This window comes from Vulpes vulpes, chromosome 12, assembly GCF_048418805.1.
Source record: "Vulpes vulpes isolate BD-2025 chromosome 12, VulVul3, whole genome shotgun sequence".
In the NCBI taxonomy this organism is placed as follows: domain Eukaryota; kingdom Metazoa; phylum Chordata; class Mammalia; order Carnivora; family Canidae; genus Vulpes; species Vulpes vulpes.
Genome location: NC_132791.1, coordinates 97776727 through 97794011, shown reverse-complemented (window position 1 = coordinate 97794011; position 17285 = coordinate 97776727). Strand labels below are relative to the sequence as shown.

Sequence of the window (17285 nt, the reverse complement as noted above, 5' to 3'; positions counted from 1 at the left end):
GCACGCCAGGGTGTGAGTTGCCAAGCGTCTGGGTGAGGCCAACCATGCCGACTCCCACGTGGCCAAGCCCCGGGTGCACCCAGGGTGCGGGGCATTTTCCTGGGAGCCCCAGGGCTCAGCAGTGCTCTGTCTCACCGCCAGGCAGCCGGGTGGGGGAAGGCTGCCGTCAGCAGGTTCCTCCCGGGCTGTGCAGGCCGCGGTCGGTCGTGCGGAGCCTGATGGCTCTGCCTCGTGCTGCAGGTGTGCTGGGAGGCTGCCAGCAGCCCGGGGGGGGCTCCCCTGGATCCCTTCCCCGCCTTCTTGCTGCCCTCACCCAGACTGCCAGGGTTTTAGCCCATCATGCAGGAGTCCCCCTGCCCCCCGACGCAGGCCGCACAGCTTTCCCCAAGATGGTCTTTGCAGGGGGAGCATCAACCGGCCCCACCCCTCGTTAGATACCTGGGGAAAGTGCACTCAAAATATGAAGTGCCTTTTTTTTTTTAGCTATAAAATGATCCTGAGGCACATTTTTAAAAGTGTTTATTGGACCTATAGTGCATTTAAATTACAGTCTGCCGAGGTCTCCCTCATTGTGCAGCCAGGCGTCTTCAGAGAAGCCTCGAAACAGTTTCTCATTCGTGGTGTCCTCCTTTTTTCCCAACTAAATTCCAGAAATGCTTGCTTTGACTACTGTGTAGGAATACTATTTATTTGTAATCATTTTCATTTTATTTTATTTTTACTGGAAGCCCGTGTGTCCTATAATCTATCTCACTCTATTCTCTCATCTGGCAAAGATCAGTTTGTTCTGTGTTAATAGGTTTGATTCTGCTTTTGCTTTGTTTGTTTATTTTTTTTATTTTTTATTTTTAGATTCCACATATGAGTGAAGTCATGTGGTGTTTGTCGTCTTTATTTCATTTAGCATAATACCCTCAGTGTCCACCCATGTTGTCACAAACGACATGAACTCACCCTCTTTATGGCTGAGTAACATTCCATGGTGTGTGTGTGTGTGTGTGTGTGTGTGTGTGTGTGTGTGTACCACACCTTCCTTATCCATCCATCTATCGATGGACACTTAGATTGTTTCCATGTCTTGCCTATTTATTACATAAATGCTGCAAAAAACAGGGAAGATTGGTGCTTTCACTTTCTCTGGGTAAATACCTAGTGGTGGAGTTATTGGATCATATGGTAATTCTATTTTTAATTGTTTTGAAGATCCTTTGCACTGTTTCCCGCAGTGGCTGCTCCAATTTACATTCCCACCAACAATGCACAGAGGTTCCTTTTTCTCCACATCTTTGCCAACGTTTGTAATTTCTGGCCTTTCTGATTTGTGCCATTCTGACAGGTGTGAGGTGATATCTCACTGTGGTTTTGATTGGCGTTTCTTTGATGATGCGTGAGGCTGAGCATCTTTTCATGGGTCTGTTGGCCATCTGGATGTCTTCTTTGGAGAAATGTCTAATCTAGTCCTCTGTCCGTATTTTAATTGGATTGCTTAGTTTTTGGCATTGAGTTGTATAAGTTCTTTATATGCTGTGGATATTAACCCCTTATCAGATATGTCATTTGCAAATATCTTCTCCCTTTCAGTAGTTTGTCTTTTGTTATTTCCTTCACTGTGCAGAACCTTTTTAATTTGATGTACTCCCAATAGTTTATTTTTGCTTTGTTTCCCTTGCCTTAGGAGACATTTCTAGAAAATTTTTCTATGACCAGTGTCCGAGAAGCTACTGCGTGTGCCCTCTATATAGTTTCAGGTCTAACATTTAGGTCTTTAATCTACTTTGAGTTTATTTTTGTGTATGCTAATAGGCAGTGGTCAGGTCTATTCTTTTACAGTTTTCCAAGCACCATGTATTGAAGAGACTGTCTTTTCTCCATTGTTTTTTTTTTTTTTTTTAAGATTTTACTTGTTTATTCATGAGAGACACAGAGAGAGAGGCAGAGACACAAGCAGAGGGAGGAGCAGGCTCCCTGTGGAGAGCCCGATGGGGGACTGGATCCCAGGACCTGGGGTCATGACCTGAGCCGAAGGGAGGTGCTCAACCACTGAGCCACCCAGGTGCCCCTCCCTAGCATGTTCTTGTAATCAGTTATTCCTTATGCCTAGTTGTCATGTAGTACAAAAATAGTAATACGCAGCATTTCAAATATGTGGTAGATTAAGTCTGTTAAATTTCACTGTACCAAATTTTGTTGAACACTCGGAGTGTGATGCCTGTGTAACGTGCTAGCAATGTTCTTTTGTTTTTCATGATTACAAGGAATATTTGCTACTTCCACTCTTTTCATCTTACCAGCAAGGCCAATTTTACCCATTTTTACTATTTTACCACTATAAGCATAGCACTGACTAGTTTTCAAGACCCAAGAAATTATTTCAGGTCAGTGGTGGGGGAGAGGGGATAAAACTTGAAAATATGAGTATGAAAACAAGAAAACTGCAATAATAAAACTAATAAATGTTTAATTACATGTCCACCAAACATGTCAATTAGTCAAATGCAACTTAACTTTTATATCATAACATAAATTACGAGTAGTGTAAATATTTTACAAAACAGGTTATTTTCTGGATACAAAGAAATAATTAGATTTTTTTTTCATAACTATAAAAAAAGGAGATTAAAGAAGATGGAGACAGATATGTTGGGAAAGGCATTCTCTGAAAGAGATTCATCAGAGCTGTGAATGTTGAGAGAGGAAAGGGAGGGGCATATTGTGGGCGAAAGGATCTTGGTGAAAATGAAGAGGAGGTGTGGTCGTGGACCAGGAATTTCCTCTCAGTGGCCGACAGGAGACGCAATGGCCAAGGACAGCTTGGTGGGTGTGGTATGTTGGGGGAAGAAGGGAGGGTAAGGCCGTTGGGAGAACTGTAGGCTAGAGAAGCAATGTATAACCAGAAATTTTTAGGTACTGGGCGTTTCAAAGTCAAATTTTGGTTAACTCGGAATACTGTGCTGATTCACAGGTGACTTTTAAGGGTGCAATTAGTGAGGCAACTGGGTCCCATTGAGATGCCGATACTGATAGAGGAGAAATGAGGCTGAAAATAGGGCACAGACTGAGTCTCCACAGTGAGGAGAGCCCACTACAGGCTGAGGAAGAGGCCCAGCAAATCAGGAGCTGAGTCAACCAATGAACGGTCAAGTCTCACTAGATACTGATGCCGGGACCAGAACCTGCTGCCCAATCTTAAATTGGAGCTGAAAGGAAGTGAGGGAGAAGCAAGACAAGGAAAGAAGGAAGTACATGTGAGAGGAAAGTTAGAATGGGCCGTGGACCCTGCGCAGCTGTCTCAAAACACCGTATGCTGCTACTCTGAGCCCAGCCCAAGATAGACGTTTCCACTGTAGCCACCTGCAGTTGCAAATTTAACTTACTGAGTTGGAACTAGTTCTAAGTAGAACTGTTAAGAGTGGTTGAGTTTCTCTTTTGACTCTTTTTCCCACCTCTTGCTACTCCTTCCCAAATTGAGCACACGGGCTCCATCCCCTTATGAAACTCTGTACCAAGGATACAGCTTAATACCAATCAGTTAAGGTCCTATATTGACGAGTATATTAACTGCTCCAAGAATATTCACATAGATCCTTCGACTTCGGTGGTCAAAAGGGACCTCAAAATCGTATTTTCTAAAATTAAAAGATACTCCAAAATTCATCTGTCTTGGTCGCCCCTTGCAGAATTCCCAACAGGAAGTCACATAGCCTATCCTCGAACACCTCCCTTAATGGGACGCTCACAGCAGCACCAACTGTTGCGCTGTTGTGTGACAAGTACTTTCCGTATGTTATGACGTTTAATCCCGACAATAACCCTCTGAGGTAGGTGCCATTATAACCATTTTCTGGAAAAAGGAGCTAAGGCTCAGAGAGATTGAATGCTTGCCCAAGGCCATACAGCTAGTAAGTAGAAACACCGCTTATTCTGTGACCATAGGTTCAGAGGTTGGAACCAGTTTCAAAGCCCATTCCCATTCCCCCAAACCGTCCACTGAGGGAAGCAGAATTCTGACACAGCCCCCAGAGCCACCTGGCCCTGGTGTGTACATACCTTTTTCCCACTGTTCAAACACTAACCTAAGGGATTTTGCAGATGTAAGTAAGATTCCAAGTCGACCTTCAAATAGGGAAATTGTGTGGGTGGGCCTCCCCTAATCACATGAGCCCATTTAAAGCAGAGAATTTGTTCTGGCTGAGGGCAGAAAAGGATATCAGAATTTCAAAGCAGGGGCACCTGGGTGGTTCAGTGGTTGAGCTTCTGCCTTTGGCTCAGGGGTCCCATGATCGAGTCCCGCACTGGGCTCCCTGGGAGGAACCCGCTTCTCTCTCTGCCTATCTCTGCCTCTCTCTCTCTCTCATGATAAATTAATATACTCTCAAAAAAAAGAAAAAGAATTTCAAAGGAGTAGAGACCCTCTCCCGCTGGCCTTGGAGGAGCCTGCCACCATGCTGTGAAGGGCCCTGTGGCAGGGAACGGCCGGCAGCCCAGGGGAGCGAAGAAAGGCCTCTGGTCAACAGCCAGCAAGCAAACAGGAACCTCAGACCCATGAGCGTGAGGAACTGGATTCCACCGACCACCCTTGGGCCACGGAAGAGGGCCCTGGGCTCCAGATGGAGAAGCTCGGGATGGTCAGTTCAGGACATGGGTGGAAGACCCACGACTCTCGACCCCAGAACCTGTAAGACAATTGTGATGCTTGAAGCCACGGAGTTTGTGGTAACTTGTGACCTAGCAATAAAAAACTATGGCTTCTCTTCTTTGGGGAGTGTCATAGGTCAGACCCCCAGAAGCCAACCTGAGATGAGGCTTTGGGTGACGTTAACCCCAGGAAGCAGCAGGAGGGCAGTAGGGGCCTAAGCCAGGAAACGGAAGCCCCCAGGCCGCACTGGGGCGGCCACAGGGCTCCAGGCTGGGGGACCTGTAAGGGGCGAGGTGGGCCATCACCCGAGAGGTCCCCCCAAGAGCCAGGGAGCTGACCTCCTCAGCCTGTCCTTCTCTGCAGTCCTCCTTCCAAAAGGTGTCAGGTGCAGGACATGCGGTAGGGAGTCTGGGAAGAGCCAGTGTCACAGGAATGTGGGCAGGTGCCAACAGCACCTTCTACCAAGACATTCCTTAGAAAGCTCCTTCATAGCCACTGACCCGCATCATTTGGCCACCTGCCCGGGCTCGGCTCCTTAGCTAGTGGTGTCTGTACTTTTCAGATCCCCCTAGTTTCCATCCTCCTGAGGTGCTGTTTCCGTCCCTTCCTGGGCTCCCTCCCGCCAGGCCCATGGAACAGGACTTGGAGTTCAGAACTAGTTCGACTGTCTTGATGGTGAGCTGAGAATACAGCCCTGACCGCGTGGCTTCTGGGCGGCCTCGTTGTACCGGTGACTCACCCGAGGCCGCCTGGTTGTCTGTGGGGCTGCTGAGAACTGTGTCACCCTTCCTGTTCCTCTACTGTTAGTATCGGGATTGCAGGGAAGGACACTGCACCTCTGGGTGAGCCCGGGCACCCTGAGGGGCCAGGAAAGGCACCGCGTTTCTGACCGTTGGTGCAGGTCACGATTTCAGTATTTAACATATTTACAGCAGATGCAATAAACAGGCGGGAGCAAGGGCACAGTATGATCCGAGGAGACGGGCCCTAAGCAGCTGCCTCCACTTCTGGGCATAACCTGTGCCCTTGGCCTTTGGCCTCCTGAAGTGGCTGCCCGCTGGCCCTGGGCTGCGATGCTACCAGAAGCCCACTGACTCCTGGGGGGACGCTGGTCCTGCTCTGCGTTCTTGACCTGTCCCAGGCCGCTGCGCGCTGGGAGGGCTCTAGAGGCTGCCTTGGGCCCACACTGTCCCCGGAGCCGCCCGGAGAGGGGCTGGGGGCTCAGGCCCGGACCCAGGCCTCTGTGGACCCCCAGTCTCCACCTGGCAGGCGACGCTAAGAATCGGGACTTGCCCCGTGTTGAGGAAGGAGACTCCTGGAGCCCGTTGCCCTGACCGTGACTACGTACCGAACACGAAGTTGTCGGGCCTGAAGATCTGGCCAAATGGCCCGGACCGGACCGAGTCCATGGTGCCCGGCTCCAGATCCACCAGGATGGCCCGAGGCACGTATTTGTTACCTGCAGGGAACAGAGCCGGACTTAGACAGGTGGGGGCACAGGGATCACAGCCCAGGCCGTGCTCCATGCGCCTCTCACAGCAGCATCATTAGAGAAAATTCTAGCAACAGAGACAAAAGGCAGCGAACAGAGCTCTCTGCCTTAGAAGAGGAGCCAGCGGCAGCCGCTTAGTCATGGCCAACATGCAGGAGTCAGGGGGGCTGCGCGGGTCATTTTCAGCCGCTGACCCCTTAAATGCATGCAAGCAGCCTTTCTGTGCCCCGGCCGTCCGTCTGTCCCTAGGACACTGCGTCGGCCCCAGCGTGCAAAGCAAGGGGACTGGGCAGAAAGCATCGCTCATCACCTGCAGCTTCATTGTAGTACACGTTGATTCTCTCCAGCTGCAAGTCGCTGTCTCCATGGTAACTGCCGGTGGGGTCGATCCCGTGCTCGTCACTGATGACCTCCCAAAACTGGGGAAAGACACACAGGTCGGGGAGGGGGCTGGCACCCTGGATGCCAGTGAGTCCTTGGAGCAGGGGCCCCGTGGGGGCGGGGCGGGGGGGCCTAGAGCTGCAGCCCTGTGCTGCCGGGGCTGCCGCAGAGGGGCTCGTCGGGGCGCAGGGTGGCGGCCCCTCCCCCAGGCTGCCAGGGGCACTGCCCTGGGAGGGGGGCGCGGCGGAGCCCCGGCAGGGAGAGCCCCGGATGCTGGGGACGCGGGCGCCCCTGGCAGGGCTGAAGGTCACAGCCGCCCCTGATGGGCGGGCCGGCCTGGTGAGGGCTGCGGAGACCCCGCCCCGCCACTGCCTCGGGGATCCGTGCTCGGGTGCCAACCCCACCCAGCCCTGCAGGCAGCAGCCCGGACCTCGGACAGCAGCGGGCGGGTCGCCCTGTCCCCGCGCGGGGCGGTGGGGGGGGAGGGGGAAAGGGGAGGGAGCAGAGGGGAGGAGGGAGGGGGGAGAGCGCAGGGGGCGGGAGGAGCGGCAGCCCTACAGGGTCCCGGCGGGGGGGGGGGGGGGGGGAAGGGGGGAGAAGGTGGGGGAAGAAGGGAGGGGGGATGGGGAGAGGAGAGGGGGAGCGGCAGCCCTGCGGGGGCGGTGTCAGAGGAAGGGGGTGGGGGGGAGAGAGCAGGGGAAAGGGTGAGGGGCGAGGGGAGAGGGGGCGGGGGGGGAGCGGCAGCCCCGCGGGGGCCGGTGGGGGGGAGGGAAGGGGGGAAGAAGGGAGGGGGATGGGGAGAGGAGAGGGGGAGCGGCAGCCCTGCGGGGGCAGTGTCGGAGGAAGGGGGTGGGGGGGAGAGAGCAGGGGAGGGGGGGAGAGGAGAGGGGGCGGGGGGGGGGGCCCTGTTGTGGGAGAGGGGAGGGGGCAGGGGTGAGGAGGGAGGGGCGGGAGGAGCGGCAGCCCTACAGGGTGCGGGGAAGGCGGAAAGGGGAGAGGGAAGGGGGCAGGAGGGGGGCAGGAGGAGAGGCAGCACCAGGGGGCCGGTGGCCCAGCCCCGTGTGAACGTGCAGGGTGTGGGGGAGGCGGGGGCAGGGTGGCGCCAGGGCCTTGGAGAGCAGCGGCCTCGCCCCCCCCCCCCCCCCCCCCCCGTGGTCAGTGCCACGCCCCCCACACCTGCCACCACCCTACAGGCGTTGCCTGGGGCTTAGCTCTGCTGCGCTCCTGGTAGGGCAGCCCCGTGGGGTTCTGGTCTGAGAAGTGGCAGGTGTCAGTCACCCGTCAGAACAGGCTCTTCTTTTACAGGCCGAGGCGGTGGACCAGCAGGGACTGTGCAGGGACAGAGCTGGTGGGAGCAGGTGCAGAATCAGGTGGCCCAGCCGCAGCGTTGCCTCCTAGTCAACAGGTTCTCAGACTGGACTGGTGAGGGGGGCAGTGCTCCCCTGGGCGCTTGTCTAAGCTCGGTGCAAGCCAAAATATGGGCTGTGGGCCGAGGAAAACCTGCCTACAGTTGGGTGAAGCAAAGGAGAGGGGGGGAAGTGGGCATCTGTGATCCCCTGGTGGTCACCTCCATTGTTTCTTAGGTACAGTGGGGTCGGAGTAACAGTCATCCTGAGGGCGGTGTTGGTTCAGCGGCCAGGGGTGGCTGCCTTCCATGTTCTTACTGGCTCTGAAGGACCCACTGTTACCCTCGGCTGGGCGGGCCCCAGACCGACAGGTGTTGGAGGGTCTTAAAAATCAGGGGTGTCATAAGAGGCATACTTAGGAATATACTAAAAAGAATAACGATCAAGGGTTAAATGAGGCAGTAAAACCAGAATTTGAAGCTTGAAGGGAGTAGTTGAGCCGCCTCTGAGATGTTGGGCTTGAAGCATCCTTCGTGGCAGAATGGAGATGACAGTGGCAACCTGATGGATTTCCTGGTTCGCACTGGATATTTCGGGGGCGGGGGGGCAGAGACATTTATGGGAGCTCAGGCACAGTGGTTACTTCTGAACCCTGCCCAGGTGCCCCTTCGGGAAGCCAGAATCATGTCCAATGCCAGACAACTGTTGAGGTCTATTCACTGGACTTTCCTACAGTTCTGTGGTGTCGGTGTTGGTGTCTTTGGTAACAGTGTCTATAGTTACGCTCTTTTCCAGAAGCAGAACATAGAAAATGTAGGAGTTCTGGCACACTTGCCAAGTGGCCCACATAGCTGCAGCTCCAGGTGCGGAGATTGTCCACGTGCAATCTGCTGTAGCAATCAAGCCTTCTGAGAGTCCTCCAAACTCCGAGCCCCTTGTTCTAGGGCCTGTTGATAACCTGGCAAAGAAGGAAAGGAAAGCCTGTCAGGGGCTGGGGTTCCACATCCAGGCTTATAGGTGTAACATGCTTTTGAAAACCTTTTGGATCAAAAAAGTGCCTGAAAAAATGAAATCAGAGATGAGAATATAGCTATGGTGATAAAAGCAGGCAGTCTGGCTAAAGATTTGATATGGGCTAATAAGATTAGCTCAATAAAAATAAATAAATAAATAAATAAAAATTAAAAAAAAGATTAACTCAATAATTTGATCTATCCCAACTATAGACTTTGTTTTGTTTTGTTTTGTTTTGTTTTGTTTCCATACTGCTCTCTCTGGTAGACAATGTAGACCCACCCAAAGCTTGCACCCCTCTTTTAGAACATGTCCCAAATCTAGGATGTCTGAATTTCCTGCCCAAACTGCTCTAGCTCATGTCTAGTGTGTGTATAAGTCTTTCTCCCTGAGTGTCCTGGAGGGCAGGCCATGCCTGCAGTATGTGCCTCTAGAACCACGTGGAAAATGCATGTGAAGATGGGGGGATAGAGTTGGGATGTGTGGTCTGGGACACCCACAAACATGCACATGAGGCACAATAAAAACTGAACACTGAAGCTCAGAGGAGCTCCCTGGTTGGCGACACTCTGTGCACATTTCACACATCAATGCAGTGAAAGTAACAGGTCTTGACTCCACGGGAGGACGACAGGAACTCTACATAGCCCTCCCGACTCGGCCCCGGGTACTCTTCCTTGACCAATTTAATTTATATCTTTTATAAATGTTAGCTATAAAAACAAATCTGTAACTGTGAATATAAGAGCTTTCAGTAAGTTCTGTGAGTCCCCCCAGTGAATTATCAAATCTAAGGGTAATTTTGGAGACCCTTGACCTTTTTTTTTTTAATTTTATTTATTTATTCATGAGAGACATGAGAGAGAGAGAGAGAGAGAGAGAGGCAGAGACACAGGCAGAGGGAGAAGGAGGCTCCATGCTGGGAACCCCAACCTAGGACTTGATCCCGGGGTCTCCAGGACCACACCCTGGGCTGAAGGCGGCGCTAAACCACTGAACCGCCCAGGCTGCCCTGGAGACCCTTGACCTTGCAGCTGAGGTCAGAAGTAGGAATGTTCTTGGGGGACCTGGGTAGCTCAGTTGGTTAAGTGTCTGCTTTGGGCTCAGGTCATAATCTCAGGGTCCTGGGATGAAACCCTGCATCAGGCTTCCTGGTTAGTGGCGAATCTGCTTCTCCCTCTCCCTCTGCCCCTCCCCACCACTGGTTTTCTCTCTCTCTCTCTCTCTCTCTCTCTCAAATAAATAAAATCTTAAAAAAAAAAAGAAGAAGAAGTTGTGGAGGCCGAGAAAAATCAAGGCCATCCCACCTAAAGTTTAACATTAGCACAAGTACAGCCATCTTAGGCCCCTGAAAAAGAGCTGAACTATATAGGAAAAACTGCAGAATGTCCTGGGCAGGGAATCCCATATCAGAAAGACAACAGAGCCCACCCCCGTATTAGAATGAGAAAGTCCCATATTAGAATGAGAACAGAGCTCAATGCCCTTAAGCCCCATATCAGAATGTAAACAGAACTTGAGAAATTCCTCCATCCCTTCTGAAAATCCCCTAGACCAGCCTATAAAAAACCCAGCTGTAACCCACTTCGGGGTCCAAGTCCCTGCTCCGCTGTGTCGGGTTTACTTGGACCCAAGCTGGAGCTTGCTAATAAACCCTCGTGCGCTTGCATCGGTGTCGGCTCCTTGGTGGTTTCTCGGATTCGCAGTCTTGGGCACAACAAAGTAGGGATGCTTTTAAAGACTATTCCCTCCGACTTCACAGTTGGCCCAAATGCTTCCCAGTTTGTGTCAGAAGTGGGATTCACTAGCCTGACTCTGACTCACTGAAACATATGGCTCAAGAAGAGGAGGATGAGTGAGTGGGGGATGGTGAACCTTTGATTCCAGAGTGACCCTTGGATACAGGACGGGATCTGTGCTGCCATTAGTCATTGGAGATAAAAGTTGCCAAAAGAGGGGCATCTGGGTAGATCAATTGGTTAAGCATCCAACGCTTGAATTCAGCTCAGATCGTGATCTCAGAGTCATGGGACTGGTCCCATGTCAGGCTCCACGTTCAGTCTGGAGTCTACTTGTTCCTTTCCCTCTGCTCCCCACCCCTTGCTCTCTTTTTTTCAAATAAATAAATTAATTAATTATATTTTTTAAAAAGTCACCAAGAGAATTTAGAAATGTTGGCTCCAACTCCTAAGGAGTATGGATACATAAGGAAAAGCAAAGTAACAAGAAACGAGCAAATATCAATCTCTTGGTTGTTATTATCTGTAATAACTGAAATGAAAGGTAACGTGTTGGGTGGATCTGGAGGCTGAGCCAAGCTTGGAATCAGGCTGTTCTGAGTTATCTCAGAGCTGCCACTAAAGGAGATAGTTAAGCTGAAATCACAGATGGCCAAGATTTGCAAGATAGTGGTAGCGGGAGGTGAAGTGGAGAGTCAAGAGACTCATCCCAGGATGGAAACCTTTAAACAGTTATTGGATAAGCACAGCAGACACTGATGGGATCAGAATAAAGGTCTCATTGAAGCACTCTCAGAAGTTGGACAGACTGATGAGAACCTGTCTGCTGCCTGCCCCACCCCCTGCCCCACATCAAAAAGCTTCAAGCAAATCTGCTTTATGGCAAAGATGAACATGGGAAAGCCACTCTAGAGTTGCCTGAGGTGATGGTCCCACAATCTAATCATGTTAAAGATCGACAGAAGTCCCAATCCGCAACTAGGGACCCAAGGGCATGTACACATGAGTGAGTAAAATGGTCAGGGAGTCTAAGAATGATATTTCTGGGACTCCTTGACATGAGAGCCTCGTGCCCCATGATGCCACAGCTGGTGAAGTCCTAACAGGGGTTGCAGTTAGATTGGGGGGATATGGAATGACACTGTCGGTGGGACTCAGGTGAAAGTTTGGATGAAGACTGAAATGTTTGAAGAGACTGTGTGGAGTTGTATCTCCTTTACCTGAATATATTAGGGGGTGAATATTTGTCTAATTGGGGAATGCAAAAAAAAAATAATTGGGGAACGCTTCCCCTACCCTAGTATTATGCAATGGAAGTCATGTCAAGCCACCCTCAGCCATTATTAAGTAGACCGCCAACGAAGTCAGTAACATTGCCTGAGCTCACACAAGGTGGGCTGTTGTTCATTTGAATGGGGTGATGATACAGACATATTATCTGTACAATAACACCGTGTGGGGTGTGGGGTGCAGACCGGGGCTCCTGACAAAAGCCTGTGAGTGCCAACCAGCAGTTACCATTGGGATTTCCATTAGAAAATTCCAGAACGTTCCCACTTGAATGACAACTACTAGCTCGCTATTTGACATTAATTGAAATTTTTCCTATGACTGAAAGACATAAAATAATCTTGAAATACCCATAATGTCTTGGGTAATATAAAAAAAAGTACTGTAATGGGGAAGGGAGTGCTGAGAAGTGTTCTATAATATAAAAGAAAGCATTTATTAGGGAATGGTACCAAGGGAATCCAAGGAGAAGTACTCATGAGCCGGGAGCTCCTCCTTCTCTAGGACTGACTTTGGAAACATCTGACCCACTGCTGGACCCTATAGCCACTTGGATGTTGCCATATAAACAATTCTCCATTGACCAACAAAGAGCTGCTTGGGTTTATGGATAGCAATTCCCAAATGAACATTTCCAAGCATCCTGTTTGGAAAGCTGCCTCTCTTATTGAGGAAGGTAGAAACGATTCAGTTCAGTGGGCTGGAATGCCTGCTATTTGCCTCTGTGTTTGGGTTTTGACTCCTGGTGGTGACCAACGGCTGCGCTGTGGGGTCAGGCAAATAGACTACGGAAAGCTGGCCTATTAAGGGATACCCATATGGGACACAGCCCTAGGAAAATCACGATGGGAATTTGAGGGGTACATTAAAATAGGACATGTCAGTGCCCATGAGAAGAACCTCCTCCTGGTTGATCAGAAGTGTTTGGAATTGGCAAGTGGGAATCATTGAGGTGGTCTCCTGAGTCCATGGGATAAGTGGATGGGTAGGTCCTTTGCTATAGGAGATGGGCTAGGTTTAAACATATCCCTCCCAAGGCACAAAATACCAACTGTATAGTCTGCCCACAAGAAAGATAGAGGCTGCAGGTGGTTCTGGGGCAGCCTCCAGGGGGAAGCCATACACACAGCTGTCAAATCCGGCTCATGTGGGGTAGCCCCTAGACACTACAACTGCATTCCTGCTCTAATAGACACTTGCTTTGGATTGGATTGTGCATACCTGGTGGTGGAGGTGAATGCTCCAAATACCATAAAGGGACTGGACTGGAAGCCATTGTACAAATTTGGACCATCAAGTCATATTTCTTCAGCTTAAGAAACAGACTTTCATCCTGAGAGTTTGAAGATGACTAGAACAGGCAATGATTAAGGCATGAAGGACTGGTATACAGGCCTTCATGAGTCTGGGCTCACACGCAACATGAAGGGGACCAATGAAGTGTCCACATTAGATGGATCTCTCCATTTTCCTAAGGGATCTGGGGAGTGGGCTGGGAGAGGATGTGATTACTCTACAATTTTTCCCCATGTAACATCTGCTTTCTTTTTTCCTACCTGATGCAGTGGTCCTGGGATCAGAGCAACAACCACAGATGCCGGTAGCAGGGATGATCTCTAAGCAAGAAACTATCACTATACCCTTAAATCTGTCAGAATTACTAAGGGCCTGATGGAGTGGGTGGTGCCTTTATCTCCTTTTAGAAAACTGAGGCTAACAGTGAATGCAGCTACATGGCCTTGAGGTCCAGAAAGTACGCTATTTCTGTACCTACAGCCCTGTATACCTATATAGAAATGAGAGTTGATTGAGCAGGAGGTACTTGCTAGACTAGTATTGCTAATGGCAATCGAGACCAGCACAGTAGCCAAACCTGACGTCCTTTCCCCAAAACAGGTGGAAATGGTCAAATTAGAATGGTAAGTGTGGAGAGGGAGGAATGGTAGATGAGGATAAAGGAATGAATAAATGGCTTATGCAGTGAAGGAAATGCACTATTAAATTGGTGACTTGAGAGACTCAGAGCAAGGAATGGTATTGTCTCTTAGCTCAATTATACCAGATGCCTTAAAAGGTGGCGTCCACGTTGGTGGGCTACTCTTGCCTTTGGAACCTTGAGAAGGTCGAACGAAAGCCTACAGATTGAGCGGCACGACGGAGGGAGAAGCCGTAAGATATGGTGATGGGCTGGACTAATTATTAAGGATTCAGTAGGGCTCTGGTCACGTGGCACATCCTTTGACTCTTCCTCTTCAGGTTGCCATGCTGTGATACGCGGTAGCACTGGCCTTATTGATGACATTCAACCATCTAACGTAAACAGGTCTTCCGGTAATACTGATATTTGTAACTGAATATATTGAGAAATTGAGTTAAAGCCTTATCAGGATTAATAAAGTGACTTGCTTGGGGGAACAACTGGATTTAACTAACCATCAGCTAATTTTTATGCTAAATAGTTCTACACAAGTGTATGGTAAGATACAAATAACAACATAAAAAGACAGGAAAAGGGTAATCAACCTAGTACAAAAATGCGAATATCTATGTCATGGCTTTCTAGGGTGAATTGATTAGTTGGTTACTATTGCTTTGCCTAGTAAATACTATATTAATTACGGATGCCCAGACAAAGGTGATTATTTTGCTGTTAACAGAGTCTTGCCCAGAAGCCAAGAGGTGCTACATATCCAAAGAGAGGTCTGGCCTCTGCTCTTTGCTTCCGGGAGGTGATTTCTAGGCCCCTGGAATGTCTAATAGGAGCATCTTTATTTGCCTGAGGGCTTTGGCCACAATGTCAATGTGCTTCATGATAGGGGCTTTGTACTAGTTCTGATTTCCCGGCAACTAGAAACTGAGGTTATCAGATAACCTCCAGGAAGGACTGGAAACTAAAGGTTGGTCATGTAGGCAGTATGTGTCCCTGGTGGCTGGAGATAAAAGCCTCAATAAAAATTCTGGACACCACCGGTTCAGGTGAACTTCCTTCGGTTGGCAACCTCTGCGGACGTTGTCATACAGAGATGCTGGGAATTAACATTGTCCTTGACTCCATGGGGATGGGACAACTGGAATCTCTGCATGCAGACCTTCTGGGACTCTTTCTCAAGTGTCTCCTCTGTTGGCTGATTTTAATCTATATACTTTCCCCATAATAAACCATAACCATGGGCATAAGAGCTGTCGGTGAGTTCTATGAATCCTTCTGGCAATATTAAAAGTGAGGTTGGTTTTGGGGGGCCCTTGAATTTGCACCTGTTGTCAGAAGTGAGGGCAGTCTTCTGTGTGGACACTTTGTGTTCTTTAAGACATACCGTGTCCTCTAGTTGGCCATACTTTATTCAGCAGATTAAGTGAATATTTACATTATGAATGCTGAAACCTCCAGCCTTCTACTCAGCAATTAGAATGCTGGCAGCCAGGCAGCAGAAGAAGCAAATATTGGTGGGATAATCTGGGTTATAAGATCATTTCAAGAAGATGTCATAATAATGACTATATATGCTATCTTTTGCTGCATAAAAATCCACCCCCATATTCTGTGGATTAGGACAAAATTTGTATTATTAATTATAGGTTTGAGGGTTGGCTGAGTGGTTTTGTTACGGGCCAGTTCATTTGGGGTTTGATGTTCTAGGGTAGCTTCACTCACATGTCAGTTGGTTGGCAGGCTTGTTGGCCTAGTGAGGGGCTCACTGTCATGTCTGGCGGTTGGCTTGATGTCAGCTGGAAAAGCCATGTATCTTTCATCATCCATCAGATTAATCCTACTTGTTTATATGGTGGCAAAAGGGTCTCCAGTGGCAGAAAAGGGCAAGCCATAATCCATAAGTGCTTTTCCTACGCTTCCTTGTACCATACTTGCTAATGTTCCATTGGCGAAAGCAAACCAGGGAGCCAAACCCAGAGTCAAGAGGTGGAGAAATAAACTCCACCTCCTGATTGATAGAGTGACAAAATCACACTGTAAAAGAGTACGTCTCAGTCAGTTTCTCTAGAAACAGAACCAGTAAAGCCTGAAATCTGTAGGGCAGGCCCACATGCTAGAAACTCAAGCAGGGTTACCATGTCAGAGTCTTGAAGGGATTCATCCCTGAAAAACCCCAGTTTTTGCTCTCAAGGCCTTCAACCATTTGGACGAGGCTCATCCCTATTACGAAAGGTAGTCTGTTAATAATGTAAGTAAACTGATTGCACATGTGAATCATGTCTATGAAATACCTGCGCTGCAACATCTAGACTAGTCTTTGAGTGGAGAGCTGGATTCCATAGCTTAACCGAGTTGACACGCAAGATTTCACCATCACAGAGCAAATATTCACTGTCACTGATGGTTCCCTAAGCAAATAACCAGACGATTGCCCATAATTCACCCAATGAATCCCATGCTCGAAAAGCTCTATGCATGAACCGGAGATCCCAAATAGTTTCTTAGTGTCTCTTCCTTAAAAAAAGAGCACAGGGTCCCCTGGGTGGCTCAGTCGGTTAAGCATCTGCCTTCAGCTCAGGTCATGATCTTGGGGTCCTGGAATCAGGCCTCACGTTGGGCTCACTGCTCATTGAGGAGTCTGCTTCTCCCTCTCCCTCTGCACTGGCCCCCATGCTCTCTCTCTCTCTCTCTCTCAAATAAATAAATAAAATCTTAAAAAAAAAAGTGGACACACAACTGAAGATGACTAGGTACCTGGAAGACAGAGGCTCAAACAAGCAAACAAAGATTAAGAAGAATGAAAGAAGCATGAAGAAGATTATGAAGGGAAAAGAAAACATCCTTAAAAAATCTCATGGACTTCCTCAGAGAAGAGATGATAGTGTATCTGTGAAATAAGAACAGAGCACGTTAAAAATAAAATTAGGGACGCCTGGGTGGCTCAGTGGTTGAGCGTTTGCCTTCGACCCAGGGTGTGATCCTGGAGTCCCGGGATCGAGTCCTACGTCGGGCTCTCTGCGTGGAGCCTGCTTCTCCCTCCGTCTCTGCCTCTCTCTCTCTCTTTCTCTCTGTCTGTCTCTCATGAATAAATACATAAAATATTTAAAATTAAATTAAATGAAATTAAGGAATTGAGAAAGATTCTTAGAAATTAAAAAAATATAAGAGCATAATTAAAGACTCAGTTGAGACGTTGGAAGATAAAGTCAAGCAAATCTAAAAATTATAGGAAAGAAGGGTGGGGGATGGAAAACAGGAGAGAACTTGATTAAAAAACTAGAGGGCTAGCCAGAGGGCCAACAGCAGATGAATAGGAGCTCCGCAGAGAAGTGGGTGTAGAAAAAAAACAACTGGGGAGAAATATGATCATATAAATATATGAAGAAAATAACAGAAGACTGTGAGTGTCCAGCTCTAGTTCTGTACGGTGGAGTCTGTCACCTCCTTACCATCTGGA

General features: G+C 49.0%; 1 protein-coding gene across 1 annotated transcript; it reads right to left on the bottom strand.

Annotated features, from left to right (window-relative positions):
• Positions 1 to 2441: 2441 nt before the first annotated feature.
• On the bottom strand, positions 2442 to 7060 carry LOC140594844 (uncharacterized; the record flags this gene model as incomplete). The annotated part of the gene is made up of 2 exons (XM_072731941.1): positions 2442 to 6095; positions 6439 to 7060. Coding segments are annotated over 2 exons (741 nt in total), but the record flags the coding sequence as incomplete, so codon positions are not given.
• Between the last annotated feature and the right edge of the window lie 10225 nt (positions 7061 to 17285).